Source organism: Notolepis coatsorum (genome assembly GCF_963971535.1).
Source record: "Notolepis coatsorum genome assembly, chromosome: 7".
NCBI lineage: Eukaryota > Metazoa > Chordata > Actinopteri > Aulopiformes > Paralepididae > Notolepis > Notolepis coatsorum.
In genome coordinates, this window is record NC_140171.1 from 4,939,320 (window position 1) to 4,957,444 (window position 18,125).

The 18,125-nt window shown below is 43.7% G+C and overlaps 1 protein-coding gene across 1 annotated transcript in view; it reads right to left on the reverse strand.

Annotated features, from left to right (window-relative positions):
* The window catches only part of ero1b (endoplasmic reticulum oxidoreductase 1 beta), a 48,486-nt gene that overhangs the window by 6,016 nt on the left and 24,345 nt on the right, over nt 1-18,125 (reverse strand). Inside the window, exons 8-14 of the mRNA XM_084317889.1 lie at nt 11,373-11,419; nt 10,600-10,629; nt 8,781-8,873; nt 5,734-5,980; nt 3,091-3,160; nt 1,462-1,548; nt 156-289 (exon numbers count right to left, since the gene is read on the reverse strand). Coding sequence (XP_084174015.1) covers nt 156-289; nt 1,462-1,548; nt 3,091-3,160; nt 5,734-5,980; nt 8,781-8,873; nt 10,600-10,629; nt 11,373-11,419 — 708 coding nt within the window. The remainder of the gene's footprint in view (nt 1-155; nt 290-1,461; nt 1,549-3,090; nt 3,161-5,733; nt 5,981-8,780; nt 8,874-10,599; nt 10,630-11,372; nt 11,420-18,125) is intronic.

Consider the following 18,125-nt stretch of genomic DNA (forward strand, 5'->3'; position numbering starts at 1 on the left):
ACGGCCGCGTTTGCACTACAGTGCGTTACGTGGTGCGCCACCACCCTGGTGCCCCACCCCTCATCTTTAGGGCACATTCACGCACCCCTCATCTTTAGGGCACATGTACCTTGTGTTTTATTACGGGTTAAAAAGAAAGTAAGCAGCCTAGTTACCTGGCAAAGGCGTTCAGCAGGGACACTATCTCCTGACGCGTCAGCTGGAAGCCCTTGGAGGGGCTGTGTTCCGGCAGGTTCTGGATCTCCTTCTCAGAGAAGAGGATCTTCAGAGCCGTGCCCAGTCCTTCCGTCTGCCACGTCCGTCCAGAGGGGGGAGAGGTGGGTTAACTCACATGCAAGACGGTACACATACGGTGTGATTTAGATGAGACATCTAGTGGCGGGATGGTAGCTATAGCACCTTTAATATCACAACAGAGAGATATAACAGTTCAGTTCAGAGTTTTTATTTGCCACATGGAATAATACAATCATAGTTTCTTCATTAAAAAAAAATCATAAATAGTCATTCCATGGACAAAAGGAGCAGGAAGAAGAATAAATCTTATAGTTACCTGCCCCTTATTCCTAAACTAACAAGTATTTTCTTAATGGTCGGCGTACAACCTAATTTACACAAATAATCATTTATACCATTATAAAAGAAACACTATCCACAGTTAAACAAGAAACATTTTTATAATAATAATAATGATAAAGAATAAAGAATAAAAGAGAAAAAAAAAAAAAATCTCACTATACAGATCACATTTTATTTTCATACTGACTAAATTTATTTTTTTTATAATTTTTTTTGAATTGATAAACACTATTGCATCCCTTAAAGGATAACTCCACTATTTTGGGAAATTAGCTTATTTAGCATCTTCCCTGGAGTTAGACAAGAAGATGCATACCTTTTTTGTCTCTGTGCGTGCATTTTAGCTTTGGGAATAGATGCTCCGTTAGCATAGCTTAGCTTCATCACTGGAAGTGAGGCAGGACAGTAGCCTTACAGTGCCTTACAGTGTATTGCAAGGTCTGACATTGACCAAACTTGATATGCATGACCTTGGTGGGCTCTAGGTCAACTCCTGAAAAGGGGGTCAATGTCAGACCTTGCAATCAAAAGTTAGGGGCGCACTGAAATTATGGCAAGGGTTATTAGCCCCCTAACTTTTGATTGCAAAGTCTGACATTGACCCCCTTTTCAGGAGTTGACCTAGAGCCCACCAAGGTCATGCATATCAAGTTTGGTCAATGTCAGACCTTGCAATACACTGTAAGGCACTGTAAGGCTACTGTCCTGCCTCACTTCCAGTGATGAAGCTAAGCTATGCTAACGGAGCATCTATTCCCAAAGCTAAAATGCACGCACAGAGACAAAAAAGGTATGCATCTTCTTGTCTAACTCCAGGGAAGATGTTAAATAAGCTAATTTCCCAAAATAGTGGAGTTATCCCTTAAGCTCGCTATGGCGTACCTGTAGTTTCCCCCACAGACGACACTTACTGCAGCCCACGCAGTCCATGATCCTCGAGATGTTCTTGAAATGGAGGCGGAATTCCTCCTGGGGAGGGGGGAGGGGTGAGGGGGAGATGTTTTAGGACATAAAGGGTAAACGTTGCATTTTTATACAACAGCTTTTATCGAAAGCGCTTTACAAATTTGTTCCTCACATTTTACCCGTTCACTCACACATTCACACACCGACGGCGGAGGTGACCATGCGAGGTGCCGACCTGCTCACCGGGAGCAGTTAGGGGTTAAGTGTCTTGCTCAAGGACACATCGACACGCTGCCCGGGAGGAGTGGGTTTGGAACCGGGAACCTCTGTCGCCCCCATAGTGGACATGAGTTTGGACAGATTCCTAGTGGAATATTTAACTACATGTTATATAACTATAATATGAATATGTAACATTCTATTAGTCTGGATAATTTGATAGCATTACTCATGTACTAGCAGTCAAAAGATTGATTACACCTGCAATAACCTACTAACCTTCGTACCGTCTTCTACCATCGTGCACTTTGTAACTAAATAATCTTCCTTGCCTATATTACTACCTACTATGCTAATATGTCTTTACTACTATGCACTCAAGACTGCAGCACCCGAGTTCCAACACCGTTTGATGACCATTGTTACTCATCTGCCAGAGTTGTACCCTTCCTGCTGACCCGCTACAAGGCGACCGTGCGAGGTGCCAACCTGCACATCGGAAGCAGTTAGGGGTCGAGTGTCTCGCTCAAGGACGTCAAAGACGCGTCTCAACAAAGCAAGAGGTGCTTTCAGCCAACTTCGCAACATCTGGATTCTCTGGAAGTCTAAACAATATAGCCTTAAAACCAAACTCAGGCTCTACAACAGCAATGTTAAGTCTGTCCTGCTATATGGCTCTGAGTGCTGGAGAGGAACAAAACAGGATATGAGAAAGGTTGACGTCTTCCACAATAGCTGCTTACTTACGTAGGATCTGCAACATCTTTTGGCCACAAATAGAATCTTGAATGAGGAACTTTATAAGAAGACAGGCAGCTTGAGATAAGGAGACGGAGGTTAAGATGGCTCGGCCATGTATTGAGGATGCCCAATGAAGGGTTACCCAAAGTTGCCTTGAGATGGACCCCAGTTGGGAAGAGAAAGAGGGGTAGACCAAAGAACACCTGGGCGAAGGACAGTGATGATGGAGCTGAAGGAGATGGGTCTTTCCTGGGACACAGCACGGGCCAAAGCACGAGACAGGATTCAGTGGCGGTGTATGATTGCGGCCTTATGCCCCAACCTTGAACGTTCTTGCTCAAGGACACTTCGCCACGCTGCCCGAGAGGAGCGGGACTCGAACCGGGAACCTTCCGATTACCAGGCAACCGCTCTACCTCCTGAGCCCCGTCCGTCCGTCCGTCCGTCGTGATAACCCTAACGTCACGTTATAAATGGTGCATTTATATAACAGCTTTTTCTCCAAAGCGCTTCACAATTTGTTCCTCACATTTTTACCCGTTCACTCACACGTTCACTCACACACTCACTCACTCACACACTCACACACCGACGGCGGTGCCGACACACTGAAGACACGACCTCCTGGTGAAGCTTCCACTTTACCTTTAAAGTTTTGGCTTCTATCTTGTGGCCGGCGAACATGGAGCTCTCGTCGAAGTGCATGGGGAACGCTCTGGAGAGAGAAAGAAAGGTTTACGTCGTGTTCTTTGTGACAAAGTAAAGGGGGGGGGGGGGGGGGGGAGGGAGGTGTTACAAAAATCACAACTGCATGAATTATTAGGCCATGATTTAGCGGCGAAGCGGAGTCGTGGGTGCTGATCCTGGGGGGTCCGGGGGTCCTGGGGTGGGAGTGGGGGAGGAAATGTCTTTTGTGGTTGTCTGTGGTAACGCAATTTAATTTGTATGTACCGTTTTATTGTTTTGGTTATTTCCGTTGTCGTTATTGTTATTGTTGTTGTTACCATGTCCTGTTTATTGTTGTTATTACTGTATTGTGTTGTCTTGTTTCATGTAAAAGAAGAAGAAAATACATTTTAACACTTTAACTGCCGGGAAACGCTTTACAGCGTCATTCCCGGCCATGCTCAAGTTGCCGAAGGACGCTTTACAGCGTCTTTAATATCAATATTTCAAAAATCTGTGATCGGATTCATATTTCCCCTCCGCTGGCCTGAGATCCACCAGGAGGACCCACTGAGCTCTCTGGCGGTTCAGGAGCGCCATCTGGTGGCCGATCGGCGCAATCGCCAAACAGGAAGTGCTATGGAGGTTGTGCTGGTCGGCCATATTACTTCCGGGCACTCGGTTTGGCTGCCGGCACTCTGGCTCGTCACAATATAATAGCGATCCATTGCCAATAACTCGATAAACAACATGATTTGGACGTATATAGTATTATACAAGCTGGAAATGGTTCATCAGGATAAACATCCCATAATCGAAAACGGTCTACACCACGCTGATCGTCCAACGGCGCGAGGAAGATCCGGTGAGATTCAGCGTTATTCTTGAACGTGTTCCATATAAACAGTTATGAACATATGACCCACACTAGATGAATGATATAACGCTGCCCACGGAATTATAAACGATCCCCCGCCCATCCGGTCATCATCAGATCATACGTAGATCATTCTAGAAGTACGTCCAATTGAAATGTTTTATATCGCCCCGATTGCCATCAAACTGTATTTCATCATCAATATAATGCATTTGGGGCTATAGATCACGTTCTGGAGAAAGCTGCAGAAAGAGATGAAAACATACTTATACATTAGACCATACTTTACTATGAATATGTGAATGAAAAAGTTTAACGTTGCTACACAATGAACAATACATATAGGACTTTGAATGGGCCCTAATAATGGCAATGTAGCAATAGAATAAAAAAAGTTATAGCCATGCAAAGAAGGGGTACTTATCCATAGACAAATAGAGCCGGCAACCTATGGTATAGCATGAATTTAACCTCCGGCACCCATAGTGTTAAAGAAATGTGAAGAAAAAAAATGACAAAGATTTGTCTGGAACCACGTGATCACTTTGGCACATCAACATACACTAGAACTGCAATGCCCATCGACTATCACCAGGTGGCAGTATCGTCTGTGTCTGAACTGGCTTGGTGTTTCACCGGACGAAAAACATGCTCGGCAAACACGATCACATTTTTGAGTTAAAACACCCCCCCCCCCCCTTGTGAAGGTACATATATACATGTTATATACCTTTGATTTGGGAGTATTTGGGGGGTTCAGGGAATCAACCAGAACGATTCGGCACATAACACGTTTTATCTCGCGATCTATGATAAAAGACTGTATTAAGGGCGGCCGAGTGGCGCAGTGGGCAAGGCGCTCGCCACTAAAGCAGGAGATGCTGGTATCGAAGCCCAGCTCTTGGCGTTGCTACCGGCTCGGCCGGTCGTTCATACTACCACAATTGGCAGTGGTAGAGGGTGGGAAAGCCGGTGGGTGGGGATTGGACATTGTGGACAGCGACTCCTACAGGTCGGTTGGTGCGCCTGTACAGCAGAATCAGGAAGTATCGGGGGCAGCGTGAGCCTTATTTTATATAAATAAATATCTAAATATATATATATATATATATATATATATATATATAAATAAATGTATATATATAAAATATAATATATATAAATAAATAAATATATATATATATAATATATATAAATAAATGTATATATAAAATAAATAAATAATAATATATATTTATAGGGCGGCTGGGTGGCGCAGCGGACATTGCGCTCGTCACCAACGCAAGAGACACCGGGTTCGAATCCGGGTTAGCGGGTGGAATTCGATGGGTGGTAATCTGGACGTTGTGGACAGCGACTCCCACAGGTCGGTTGGGGGACGCCTGCACAGCAGAGACAGGAAATGGCGGGGGGGCAGTGTGAGCCTCCCACACGCTACACCTCGCCAAATGAGAGTCCGCGCTGGAAGGTGAAAAGAAGATGTGACAGGCTGCCTCCTCGTGTATCGGAGGGGAGGACACGTGATGCAAGGCTTCTATCCTCCCTACAACCGGCCAGTGGGGGGCATATGCGAGCAACGTTCAAGACAGGGGAGGGGAGAATTGGCACGAGAGGAAATTGGGATGGGAGAAAAATTGAAAAAGAGGAGAAAAAGTGGATAAAAAAAAGAAATATATATATATTTATTTATCTTTACTATATATATCCCCCCCCCCCCCCCCCCCCTTTTCTTTCCCGCCTCTCACTTGGTGTCGTTGAAGACCTTCAGCAGCAGCTCCTTGGTGGCGGAGTCCTCGCGGGCGTCGCCGGTGTACAGCTTGATGAAGGCGCGCTCGAAGTAGGGCGCCACCTTGGAGAGCGCGCGCAGCTCGATGAGGTACAGGAAGTAGAGGTTCTTCAGGCGCCGCGTGCCCTCGCCCTTGGTCTCCGCCGGGCCGAAGCGCTGCTGGAACTCCTGCACGTTGGGGCCCCACACGGACTTGCCCCAGCCCTCTGTGAGGGGGGGGGAGACACATGCACCTCATGGTTTCTACTAGTGGTGGTGGGGGGAAATATCAACACAGTATAGTATCGCGATACTGTATCGATACAAGGACGCCAAGTATCGATATTTTATTATGCAACGATTTTTTTTTTTGGATAAGGAAGTTGCATTGTTCATTTCAATACCTGGCTGTAATAGTACAGTAGTCCACACACACACACACACACACACACACACACACACACACACACACACACACACACACACACACACACACACACACACACACACACACACACACACACACACACACACACACACACACACACACACACACACACACACACACACACACACACACACACACACACACACACACACACACACACACACACACACACACACACACACACACACACACACACACACACACACACACACACACACACACACACACACACACACACACACACACACACACACACACACACACACACACACACACACACACACACACACACACACACACACACACACACACACACACACACACACACACACACACACACACACACACACACACACACACACACACACACACACACACACACACACACACACACACACACACACACACACACACACACACACACACACACACACACACACACACACACACACACACACACACACACACACACACACACACACACACACACACACACACACACACACACACACACACACACACACACACACACACACACACACACACACACACACACACACACACACACACACACACACACACACACACACGTGTGCATTCAGTTAAGTTGGAATATGACTGTAATACAAACAGTTCAGTTTGTCAGGTACATGCAACACCAGATTACAGTGTTTACATCCGTCTGCTTGAGAAAATCCCATTTACTGCGATATAAATGATTGAAGTGAGATGAACAGACTGACAACTTTATTTTATTAGATAAAACATGTTGACAAAGTTTTACTTTGCAGTTGAAAAAAGGTAATAATAAATCGCAATATTAATATCGCAATACACTGCATATCGCAATATATTTTGAATCGCAATACTATCGTATCGCGACTTAAGTACCGTGATAATATCGTATCGTGAGGCCTCTGGTGATTCCCACCCCTTAGTTTCTACAAGGTCTCCATGTTTTTGGCCAACGGCTAGGCTAGCTGGTCCGTATCCACTTCCATTAATTTGTGCTAAGCTAGGCTAGCTGGTCCGTATCCACTTCCGTTCACACGTGCCAAGATAGAATTCTAACTATTCTATGTATTTGCGCGTGAGAATGGGTCCGTCTGTAGCTGCTGATGTGCTTTTGTAAATGTGTGCGCTTTAGTTGCCCCGGCAACCATCCTCACTCTGTCCGTACCGTCTTAAAGGAGCACGCGCTCCCCGTCTTCTCCAGAGTCAGACGAGAAGATGGACAACAGTTTTCTCTCTCCGTGCGTTCAGTAGAAAGCTATTCGGCTGCAAGCTAACCTAGCTTAGCGTAAATGAATGGAAGTGGATACGGCCCACTAGCCTATAGCTTAAAACTCTGGGAGGGGTGTTTTTGGCCCAACAGCTACGCTAGTTAGTCCGTATCCGCTTCCATTAATTTGTGCTAAGCTAGGCTAGCTTGCAGCTGGATAGCTTTACTAGTGAACGCACACAGAGAGGAAATTGGTGTCCATCTTCTTGTCTGACTCTGGAGAAGACGGTGAGTGCGTTTCCCCGATAATCCCGGCGTGTTCCTTTACGACGGTACGGACAAAGTGAGGATGGTTGCCGGGGCAACTAAAGCGGACACATTTACAAAAGCACATGAGCAGACTGCAATACCTTTTCCTGGACTTGAGGGCTTTGGTCGGCGTTCATCATGATGTATAATCACTACATACGCGTATGTCAGTCTTCATTAGGGCTGCAACGATTAGTCGACATAATCGACGATGTCGATTATAAAAAATCATCAACGTGGAATTGTTGCGTCGATTAGTCGTTAAAAAAAAATATATATATCATGATTATTATTATTATAATTTTTTGCACTACCTATCTTTGTGAAAGTGGCTTCTCAGCTCTGGTCCAGCTGAAGACTTCTTAGCTTAACATAACAGACCGACAGTAAGTTTGGGGGAACTAACTAAACTAACTAAAGAAATAAAAATAAAATGGGATAACTGGGGATGTTGTTTGCTCCTGACAAGAGTCTCAAAGTCTGGGGTGATGGTAGACAAAGCAACTCTGAGGTCATGCTCAATGTCCAATCTGTTCCCCTGCTCTGTCTTCAGCTGGACCAGAGCTGAGAAGCCACTTTCACAAAGATAGGTAGTGCAAAATAAAAAAAATTATAAAAGAAAATATATTTTTTTTAATATACTTTTTTTTCCGATTAGTCGACTAATCGAAAAGATTAACGACAGATTAGTAGACTACCAAAATAGTCATTAGTTGCAGCCCTAGTCTTCATAACAAGAAACTTGCAAACTACATTGACACGTGTATCGGAACTGAACTGCAATCCGTTTACACACCTTTTACAAACTGTTGACGCAATTCACAAACTTTCCCAAGACCTGTTTTTCCGTTGACTATTGATGTTTTTTCCCCCACAGCAGTCCAAACACAAAACGCCCTGGCGTTGGTGTTTAACTAACATGCTGTACCGCAAACAATTACCACCAACCATAGTTGTGTGGCATTAAAGTATCTTGTATCTTAAGTGTCCATCATGAGAGCAGTGTTTATATTGATGTTGGTGTTCATCATGAGAGCAGTTCTCCTACCGTCCAGCAGGTGTTCAGCACAAAGGTGGATGTTGATGCTGCTGTGAAGACCAGAGATCAGTCTGTAGAACACCCTCTTCTCAAGACACAAGCCTGGGGGAGAGACACAGAGAGGGAGAGGTCAATTAACCCTTTCACTGCCACACTACAGACGGTTAAGCCTTTCACTACCACAATACAGAAGGTTAACCTTTCACTACCACACTACCGTCTGTAGTGTGGTGGTGAAAGGGTTAACCTTCTGTAGTGTGGTTGTGAAAGGGTTAACCCTTTGGTAGTGTGGTAATGAAAGGGTTAAACTGGAGGCTCCGTCATCAGCGACTGAACAGCAATTTTTTTTGTATCCACTTTTTCTCCCATTTTAAATTTTTTTCTCCCATCCCAATTTCGTATCATCCAATTCAACCCTCCCCTGTCTCAAACGCTGTTTCATGCCTCCCACAAGCCGGCTGCAATGTGGACGTGTAAGCCATTGCACGAGTCCCCTCCGGTACTCGAGGTAACAGCAGTCGCATCTTTTCACCTGCACGGCGTGATCTTTCAGCGTCAGTGGTCTGCGCTTTGGAGGGGTGCCGCCCCCATCGCTTCCTGATTCTACTGCGCAGGCGCACCAACCGACCTGTAGGAGTCGCTGTCCACAACGCCCGATCCCCACCCATCAGTTTCCCACCCCCTAATACTGCCAATGTCTATTAGTACGGACAACCAGCTAAACTGAAAGCAATGTGGAGCGCTGGGCTCAAACAGGCGAACCCAGCATCTCCAGTATTCGTGGTGAGCGCCTTGCCCACTGCACCACGTAGCCGCCCACAGCAATTTTTTTTTACACTTTTAATTGCTTGAACTGAAAGGGAAGCAGCCCTGTTGTGACGTAAATAGTGTGTTGTGGCTGTTTGCAGGGTTCCCACAGACATTGCTAAATGAAATTCAAGGACTTTCAAGTACTTTTCCAAGCACTATCTTTCATTGTAAAAGGGCATTTAAAAGGATACAATTCACTTTTAAATGCAGATTGCGGATCCAATATGTATGGCTTAAAACCAATTTCCGACAATTAGTTATACTTTAGAATAGATTAAACAATTACATTTCTTGATTCAAAACGATTGTATCATGGAAGCAACAAAACGTTCAATGCAAATGGTTGATTTGAATTTCAAGGATTTTCTAAGAACCTCGTTAAAAAATGGGCTGTTTTCAATGAATTCCAGGCCTTGATTATAATCTTTTCAATCAAGCACTTTAAGCACTTGAAGGACCTTGTACTAACCCTGTGTTTGTGTCATTAAAGGAAGTTGTGAATCAACATTTAAACAAATGACTCGAAAAAGATAAGTATATCTTTATTTTTTTTTAATCCTCTTTTTCTCCGCCTGATTTTTCTATTTTTCTCCCCATCCCAATTTAGTCGTTGTGCCAATTCCCCCCCTCCCCTACCTGGTTGTTGTGCGCATGTTCCTCCTACTGGTCGGTACAAGGGAACCCTGAAGTCCATCACATGCTTCCTCCGACACATGTGGAGACAGCCAGTGGCTCTCTTCTCACCTGGCAGCGAGGATTCTCATTGGTGAAGCGTAACGCGTGGGAGGTCACGCTGCCTCCACCACTTCCTGCCTTTCGCTGCTAAGCAGGCGCCCAGACCAGACCTGTAGGCATCGCTGTCCACAATGCCAGATTACCACCCACGACTTCCCTCCCGCTAACTCAGCCAAACGAGTTAGTATGACGACCGGCCCAAGCCGCAGGGCAATGCTGACTCCGGGAGTCGAGAAAGATAAGTATATCTAACACCAAATATACTATTTATTTATTTATTTACCTTCCAGCCAGTTGTAGAAACCCTCTCCGGCTAGACAGCGAAAAGAAAAAGGAGCAGTTGTCAGTTTTCAACTTTTCCAACACAACAGCCTGGAATAAGTACATTTCAAATTATGTTCATAAATGTTATAAATACTCACCGTCGTCATCACCTGAGATCAGAGAGAGAGAGAGAGAGAGAGAGAGAGAGAGAGAGAGAGAGAGAGAGATCAAAGCTGTGTTATGTTGGTTCTATTAATAAAACAGTTTAAATCCCAACACACCAAGGCAGAGTCACATGGGCGAGAGACATTAACCCTTTCAGGTGGACTTTTCCCCGAGATGTTCCTTTGGAGTTCCATCTCCAAAATAATAATTATTTTCATTATTATTATCATTATCATTATCATCATTATTATTATTATTATTATTATTATTATTATGATCATTGTATTTACTGCTGTGAAGCACTTTGGGCTGCAATTCTTGTATGAAAAGTGCTATAGAAATAACGTTTATTATCATTACCATCATTATCATTAGTATCACTATTATTATTATCATTACCATTATTATTATTATTATTATTATTATTATTATTATTATTATTATTATTATTATTATTATTATTATTATTATTATTATTATGATCATTATCATCATTATTTTCATTGTTATCATTAATATTAAAACTCAGCTGAACGGATCCGTACACCTGAGAGGGCTAAACAGTGGAGCAGCAGGGCTGTGTCTCTGGGCGCGGCAGGAATAGGGGAGGAAGCAACACTGACTCACCCCTGCTAGGAGCCAGTGGGTTGAGGGGTCGGTACACTGATCTGGGCCTGTGGTGGAACAACAAGTCTTTAAGCCGAGCAACACAGAAGCAGAGGCACATCACTGAACCCCACCGTGGTATCTTACAGGCATCCCAGGACTGAATATATATATAAACAAAAAAATCTTTTCCCCCCTTCTTTTTCCGCTTTTCTCCCCTCCCAATGTTAGTCGTTATGCCAATTCCCACTCCCCCTTCCTGGTCGTTGCGCACTCTACCCCCTACCGTCGGTCTGGGAGGGCGGAGACTATCACATGCTTCCTCCGACACATGTGTTAAGCCAGCCCACCGCTTCTTTTCACCTGGCAGCGCGGACTCTCACTGGGAGAGTGTAACGTGTGGAAGGTCACACTACCTCTCCCAGATCCTTTCCCTCGCTGAGCAGGCGCCCCGACCGAACTGTAGGAGTCTCTGTTTACAATGACCAGGACCGACCCACCCTCGCCGGCTTCCCACCCGTGCATTTTAACGTGCATTCGCATTCTTTCACCGTTAAGTTTAGGCATAACTTTAAGCATTGTTTCGGAGTTGGTTAAGGTTAGGCATTGTTTCGGAGTTGCTTATGGTTAGAAGGGTTAAGTTTAGGCGCTGTTAAGGAGCTGGTTAAGGTTAGAGTTTGTCTTAGAGAATGGCAATGTTTCGGAGTTGCTTATGGTTAGAAGGGTTAAGTTTAGGCGCTGTTAAGGAGCTGGTTAAGGTTAGAGTTTGTCTTAGAGAATGGCAATAGACAGCCTATTTCCGCGCTGCAGCGCGAGGCAATAGACAGCCTATTTCCGCGCTGCAGCTCTCTCGCGCTGCGGCGGTCACATGGGCGTAGTGGCCAATCAGAGAAACGCTAAACACAAGTTGGTTGCCGAAAATATTCACGCTACCCGGCCGCACCCCAGCACTGAATATTTTAAACGGTTTCAATACTCATTTCCTGCGCTATCGATACCAGCTGCCTGCATTTTTCTCACTCCCAACAGTGACACACCTACTAACATACACACACACACACTGCAGATCTCGTCTGTTGTTCTGCTTGTTCAATATGGAAAGAGCCTCCATGACCTGTTTTGATTGAACAGGAAAGCAGCAGGGCTCTTGTTACAGCAGTGCTGAAATACTTTGCGTTTGAGGCAAATGCAAGCTTGTTACTAGCAAGCCCATATACAAGAACAATATAGTATGTGCTTATATATATCTGTCAGAATATACCTGCATATAATCATTCTATATACCTACTTATACACCTGTATGTACATACCTACATAATCATTTTACATATCTGTAGATACGATATCTATATCTGTACATATCCCTTACCTATTTTTACTAGTTACACTGCTGGCCAGTATGACTTACTACCACAGTGTCTTTATATCTGTATCACTGTACATATTAATATTACAACTCTGTACATACATCTGATTACTATTGCACTTTGCTGTCACATTTGTACTCTGTACTTGTACTGCTGTATAATGACAATACATTTTAATCTAATCTAATCAATTTAAAGAGGTAGGTCAGAGCTCTCATGTTAACGTCACTGAAGCATTAAACAAGATGTCCCAGAAAGCTAAGCTAACTCGCCTCAGAGTCATCAGGCCTGAGAAATCACACAGCTGGGTTGCAATAGATTTGACTATGGCCAGAAAATTAATTTAGTAAAGATGCTGTTGTGCTTGTAAATAGGGCTGCAACGATTAGTCGACATAATCGACGACGTCGATTATAAAAAATCGTCGACGAGAAATTGTTGCGTCGATTAGTCATTAAAAAAAGATTATTTAATTTTTTTTTTTGCACTACCTATCTTTGTGAGAGTGGCTTCTCAGGGTTCCAGACAACATCATAACATGATGATCCCATAGCAAATTTTGGACATTGAAAACATTGTTCCCCTGCAGGAGATGATCAGACTAGACAATACATTACACACGCACTCCTCTCACTCACACACAGCGATCAGAGTAAGACACACACATACACACTCCTCTCACTCACACACAGCGATCAGAGTAAGACACACACACATACACACTCCTCTCACTCACACACAGCGATCAGAGTAAGACACACACACATTCACACTCCTCTCACTCACACACAGCGATCAGAGTAAGACACACACACAAATTACACAGTACACACACTCCTCTCACTCACACAGCGATCAGAGTAAGACACACACACACGGACTCCTCTCACACACAGCAAACAAAAGTTATTTAAAGTACACTTCCACTTTAATTTGTATTATTTAATTTATTTATCTTGTTATGAGTGATTGCTGTATTGTTCTTCAAATACATTTTCATTTAAAGTGGCTTAAAGATCCAAATTCAAATGTTTCATTATTCATTATTTTAATTTGCTATGGGATCATCATGTTATGATGTTGTTGTTTGGTCCTGACAAGAGTCTCAAAGTCTGGGGTGATGGTAGACAAGCAACTGAGGTCATGCTCCATGTCCAATCTGTTCCTCTGCTCTGTCTTCAGCTGGACCAGAGCTGAGAAGCCACTTTCACAAAGATAGGTAATTAAAAAAAAAAAAAAAAAAAAAAAATTGTGTTGTTTACATTGGTTTTCGATTAGTCGACTAATCGAAAAAATAATCGGCAGATTAGTCCACTACCAAATTAGTCATTAGTTGCAGCCCTGCTTGTAAACACACAATACACCTCTAGAACAAATCAAAGAAGGTGATACATATACATTTATTTAAGATTTAATTATATAATTTCGTTTTTTCGCCTAAATCTAACAAAGATTGTTTAAAAAAATATGTATATTTCTCTTATAGTAATAGAAGTTCCGCCCGCAATGACACTCACAGCCTACCCTTACAACCCTACCAGCCTACCCTTACAACCCTACCAGCCTACCCTGACAACCCTACCAGCCTACCCTGACAACCCTACCAGCCTACCCTTACAACCCTACCCTTACAACCCTACCAGCCTACCCTAACAACCCTACCAGCCTACCCTAACAACCCTACCAGCCTACCCTAACAACCCTACCAGCCTACCCTAACAACCCTACCAGCCTACCCTAACAACCCTACCCTAACAACCCTACCAGCCGACCCTAACAACCCTACCAGCCTACCCTAACAACCCTACCAGCCTACCCTAACAACCCTACCCTAACAACCCTACCACCCTTTACCCTAACCCTACCAGCCTACCCTAACAACCCTACCAGCCTACCCTAACAACCCTACCCGAACAACCCTACCCGAACAACCCTAACAACCCTACCAGCCCACCCTAACAACCCTACCAGCCTACCCTGACAACCCTATCAGCCTACCCTAACAACCCACAATTTTTTTTTATATCTAGCCCTAACTAACCTTACTGTCATGCACTTGTCCTGTTTTTTTTTTTTTTTTTTGATATTTTTGCACAAATCTTTTCAACATTTACAATATCTTTCCATAGCATAATGCAACATCCAAGATTCACCTTTTTTTCTTTTTTTTAACAACATATAAAACATGTAAAAGACTCATACAAACACATTAACTGACATGGAAATTAAAAAAGCACTTACAAAAAAAAAAACAACATTACTATACATTGTGCATATATGTCCCTGATGCACATACGTATGCATATACCTACATAATATATTATAGAGCACAAGTACCATCAGATCAAGTCCCCTTTTTCATATTCATCCTTGATAATATTGTAATCCCATCTTAATCATTTGTCCTCAGATCGTTCAGTCAGGTGTAGAAAACTGTCCCATATCTCAGCGAAAATATCCTCTCTCCCTGCGACTCTATACGTCACCCTTTCATATGATGCTGTCCGAAACATTAGTTCCATCCATTCTTTAAAAGTAATATCAACAGGTGATTTCCAATGTCGTAATGCAATTCTACATCCTGATATCATGGCCATTCTATACCACATTCCCCGGTATTTAGGCAGTTTAATCCCTTTCGGTACTATACCCAAAACACATGCCATTGGGGCGTTATTTATCTTCACATTCAGGACCTTACTTAGGAATATCACAATTTGATCCCACATTTTCCGGACCTTCTCACATTCGTACAACATGTGCAGTAAAGTGCCTGTCTCCTTCTCACATCTCCAGCAGATGTCACTGTCCCTTAATTTCAGTCTGGCCAGCTTACTAGGCGTCCAATAGCTTCTGTTCAGTACTTTGTAAAAAATAAGTTGTGATTGCGCCTCCCTAGAGAATTTACTCCATTTGGATACCAGTTTCTCCCACATTTCCTCAGTAATATCCTCATGTACATCGTTCTCCCAGCTCAATCTCAAACCCGCCACTTTGGGTGCATTGTATTCTCTTATAACATCATAAAATCTTGACGCACCGCCTTTCCTGCGCCATCCTTTATAGAATATTTCTTGAATTGCAGTAATTGGGCCGCACTTTGGTCCTCCTATTGATGACGATATACAATGTCTAATCTGTAGGAATTTATAAAAGTTTTTATTATCTATATCAAAATCCTCCTTAATATCCTCAAAAGGCAAAACCCCATCCTCCCCGGCTATATCACCCAGTACATGTATCCCCCTTTTAACCCAATCGTCCCATATGACTGATTTCTTCCCAATCTTTAGTTTCTTATTATACCATATAGAGGCTCTCGTAGTTAAGTATGGGCTATCACCAGTCATTTTGTGCGATTGATTCCAAGTTTCCCTGATAAATGCCATCAAAGGGTTTTTAAGAGGTGTAGGTCTGTCTGATTGTGTCAGGAAGGATTCCAGAGATGAGGGATATATCATTTCCTCCTCCATCTTGACCCAAGCAGGTGCCTCCTCAGACGAGTGATTCAGTTTGGAGAGCTGGGAGAGCGAGAATGCATAGTGATACCAGTCTAGTTTAGGCAGGGATAAACCGCCATTTTCCTTTGCTGCATACATTTTGGTCCGTCCAAACAGCGGCCTTTTGCCCCCCCACAGATATACATTAATGACTTTGTCATACTGTTTGAGTAACTGGGTCGGGAGAGTCAGCGGCAACATATATAGGATATAGTTTAACTTGGGAGCTAATATCATTTTCACTAGGTTTATCTTTCCCAGGAGGGACATATTCATTTTGGCCCAATTCTGGGTCAGAGCACTAATGTGTTCGATTATAGGGGCAATATTGGCTTGCATCAACTCTTTCAGACCTGGGATCAGCTTTATTCCTAGGTATATCAATCCTGACGGCATCCATCTGTATTGCCACCCCCTTCTGATATCAGGGGGACAGCATTTAGAGAGAGGCATTGCTTCTGACTTGCTCCAGTTGATTGTGTATCCAGATATTTTGGAGAAGGACTCGATAACATTTCCAATGATCCCAACTGCTGTTCGGGGATTGCTGGATACCAATAAGATATCGTCCGCATATAAAAATAATTTATGTTCTACCTGCCCCGCTATTATCCCTTTGATGTCCTGATTATTCCTCAGTGCGATAGCAAGTGGTTCGAGGAAAAGCGCAAACATTTGGGGAGAAAGCGGGGAACCTTGCCTCGTCCCCCGCCCTAGGTTAAAGGGCGAGGACACGATCCCGTTGGTCAATACTGATGCCATCGGATTTGTGTATAACAGTTTTACCCACCCAGTAAACGATGGACCAAACCCGAAGCGCTCTAGCGTGTGAAATAAGAATGCAAATTCCACCTTATCAAAGGCCTTTTCGGCATCCAATGAGAAGGCCACTGTAGGTTCTATATCATTCCTTACCTTCCACATTATGTGTAGGAGTCTGCGGATATTATCAGCTGAGTTTCTCCCCTTCACAAAGCCCACTTGATCTGAATGCACCAAAGTTGGTAGTACATCTTCTATTCTATTCGCAAGTATCTTTGCCAATACTTTTTCTTCCAAGTTGCTCAGGGATATAGGTCTATAGCTTCCACAGCATTGAGGGTCTTTGCCCTTTTTCTGTAGTAATGTAATAGTGGCAGATCTCAGGCTAGTGGGCAATCCCCCCTTTATCAGTGAGTCCTCATATACTTTTAATAATCTCGGAGCGATTATATCACTGAATGTCATGCACTTGTCCTAATAAACTAACCTACACTGTAGCACGCAACACTTTGATGAACATTGTTATTCAGCTGATAGAGTTGTACCCTTCCTGATGACCTGTTGTACAGAACTTGTAAGTGGCTTTGGATAAAAGCGTCAGCTAAATGACTAAATGTAAAACCCACCAGCTGTATATACAAGAAGAAAGATGAGAAGCGGGTGGCCTAATGGTTAGAGAAGCAGGTTTGTGACCGGAAGGTCGCCGGTTCGATCCCCCGGACCGGCAGGAAAAAATCTGGGCTGGGGAAGTGAATTAATAACGCTCTCCTGACTTGGGGGAAGCCCTGGTCTGTGTGTGTGTTCCTCTCACTTGGGGGAAGCCCTGGTCTGTGTGTGTGTTCCTCTCACTTGGGGGAAGCCCTGGTCTGTGTGTGTGTTCCTCTCACTTGGGGGACGCCCTGGTCTGTGTGTGTGTGTTCCTCTCACTTGGGGGACGCCCTGGTCTGTGTGTGTGTGTTCCTCTCACTTGGGGGAAGCCCTGGTCTGTGTGTGTGTGTTCCTCTCACTTGGGGGAAGCCCTGGTCTGTGTGTGTTCTAGGACTGAAAAAAAAAAATCTAAAAAAGAAAATATTTCAAAAACGTTTTTTTTCTTTTATAAATATCCTCAAACTAAATCCTCAATTTGAATACAGTGATTAAATTAG